Source organism: Seriola lalandi, unplaced genomic scaffold (assembly GCF_002814215.2).
Source record: "Seriola lalandi dorsalis isolate HSWRI2012SDOR001 ecotype SW California unplaced genomic scaffold, Sedor1 jcf7180002054974, whole genome shotgun sequence".
In the NCBI taxonomy this organism is placed as follows: domain Eukaryota; kingdom Metazoa; phylum Chordata; class Actinopteri; order Carangiformes; family Carangidae; genus Seriola; species Seriola lalandi.
In genome coordinates this window covers 698,132-700,426 of record NW_019525524.1, presented here as the reverse complement: position 1 = coordinate 700,426, position 2,295 = coordinate 698,132, and the positions used below count along the sequence as shown (strand labels likewise).

The 2,295-nt window shown below is 43.4% G+C and overlaps 1 protein-coding gene across 1 annotated transcript in view; it reads left to right on the top strand.

The window, feature by feature from the left end:
• Positions 1-2,295, top strand: part of LOC111646687 (segment polarity protein dishevelled homolog DVL-2-like) — a gene marked incomplete at its 5' end in the record, with an annotated part of 8,381 nt that overhangs the window by 1,472 nt on the left and 4,614 nt on the right. Inside the window, 2 exons of the mRNA XM_087171073.1 lie at positions 384-460; positions 1,281-1,384. Of these exons, the coding sequence (XP_087027199.1) occupies positions 384-460; positions 1,281-1,384 (181 nt within the window). The remainder of the gene's footprint in view (positions 1-383; positions 461-1,280; positions 1,385-2,295) is intronic.

Sequence of the window (2,295 nt, the reverse complement as noted above, 5' to 3'; positions counted from 1 at the left end):
CCTCTGCAGGCTGTCTGGGCTCAGCTTTGACAGGGGTGAGGAGCTCAGACATGCGGGACGGAGCTCGGAGTAGACCTGCTGCTCCTTCAAGTCGAAAGGAGCCAGTTAAAGTGGTTCGGGCATCTGATTAGGATGCTTCCTGGGTGCCTTCCTTTGGAGGTTCTCTGGGCACGTCCGACTGGGACGAGACCCTGGAGTAGACCCAGAACTTGCTAGAGGGATATCCCATCTGGCCTGGGAATACCTTGAGACCCCCTAGGAGGAGCTGTAAACTGCAATACTATTACTACTACAATACTACTGCAATACTACTGCTGATAATGCTACCATGCTTGTTTCAGTTGCAGCACTAACACTAACATCAGTACTTTCTTCTGTTTCAGGTGAACGACATCAACTTTGAAAACATGAGTAACGATGACGCTGTTCGAGTCCTGAGAGAGGTCGTCCACAAACCAGGGTCAGACCAGTTCTCTATATCTGATACTACTACTGCTACTGTTACTGTTACTGTCACGGTTACTACTACTGCTACTACTTCTGCTAGTGCTACTGCTACTGTTACTGTTACTGTCACGGTTACTACTGCTGCTACTACTTCTGCTAGTGCTACTGCTACTGTTACTGTTACTGTCACGGTTACTACTACTACTGCTACTGCTACTACTTCTACTGCTACTGCTACTGTTACTATTACTGTCACGGTTACTACTACTACTGCTACTGCTACTACTTCTACTGCTACTGCTACTGTTACTATTACTGTCACGGTAACTACTACTACTGCTACTGCTACTACTTCTACTGCTACCTTTGATTCTCTCTATAAGCTGACAAACAGCAGCATCTGGACAACACATCCAGATATGCTGCCGTCCTGTTGTCCCAGCATCACAGCACTGCACCACTCTGCAGAAAAGAGCTACATCATCACAGTTACTCTCTCAGTCAGGCGACTGCAGACTGCTGCACTATCACTTCTTCTTTTGTTTTCGGACTCTTCTGATGTACAACCAGTCAAGTTACTCTGTGTCAAGTAGCAACATGGGTTCCTCATTGGTGTTACTGTGTTGAAGCTGGTTTATCTGTGCAGGGAGTGATTAGGTCAGAGTGTTGGCACCAAATATCAACACATGATCTTTTCACTTAATAATTTGTTACAGATGAATTGACTGAGCTGCTTTTCTTGTCTGTCTGGTTGCCTGTCTGTCTGTTAACCTGTCTGTCTGTTATCCTGTCTGTTTGTTAACCTGTCAGTCTGTTTACTTTACTTACTGCAGTCCGGTGACATTAACGGTGGCAAAGTGTTGGGATCCAAACCCACGAGGCTGCTTCACGTTGCCGAGAAGTGAGTCAGCTTTCACTGAGACAACACCTGAGCACTAACCTTAACCTCACTCTGACATTCAGTTTGAAACCTGGGCTGCAGTCGAAAAGTCTTTTCCATTTAGGTTCCAACTGAGGGAAATGACCCAGAAGTATCTAAGCGGCAGCCATGATAAGGGCTGGTTGAATTCTCTAAATGATTAGTAAAGGAGCTTCAGTGCTTCCTATCTTATCTCCTTTAGCCTTCCTTCCTTCCCATAATTCCTTGCTGACCGACCCAGACATATGTAGAAACAACAGAGCAGCTGTTTTATGTTTGTGCCACGATCCAGAACGGATGGAACTCCTTGTCTGATCGACTGAGTCTCTTTAAATCCAGTCAGGAGTCATCATGAAGAACGAGCAGATTGAATTTATAGTTAACAGTAACATCATCAAAAATCATTGTCAAAAGCGTCTATGCCAGGAAACTATACACTTGTCTGCATACACTGTCTGAATTTCTTCTGATCTCTTGCTCAATTCCTTGCTCTTATTTAATTATTATTTTACCGGCTCAGCTTTCTCTGTTTGTATTTTCCTTTCATGACATCTTATTTCAACATTTCAATCCTGTTTGTTTTGTTTTTGTGGTTAGGAAAGGAGGATAAACAGGATAAAGTTAATTAAAAAAAACTTTAGTGACTTAGTGTAAGTGCAGTCTGATTCTCTCTGCACTGCGATTGTCTTTTCCTAAGTCCTTAGGAATTCTCCTTCACATCTTTCATTGACCTTGTGACGTTTTCTATCGAGGTCGAGGAGAAGTGGTTAGGAAAGGAAATTATTCTGACTTTTTGACCACAGCCCTGGTCTTTAATTACTAGAGAAATCTGTTCAGTCTCCAGACATGTCTCTACAGCATCATCAGCAGAACTTCATGAAATGATCTGCTGCTTATTAATAGTGAATGGTGACATTCTGTCTCATTGT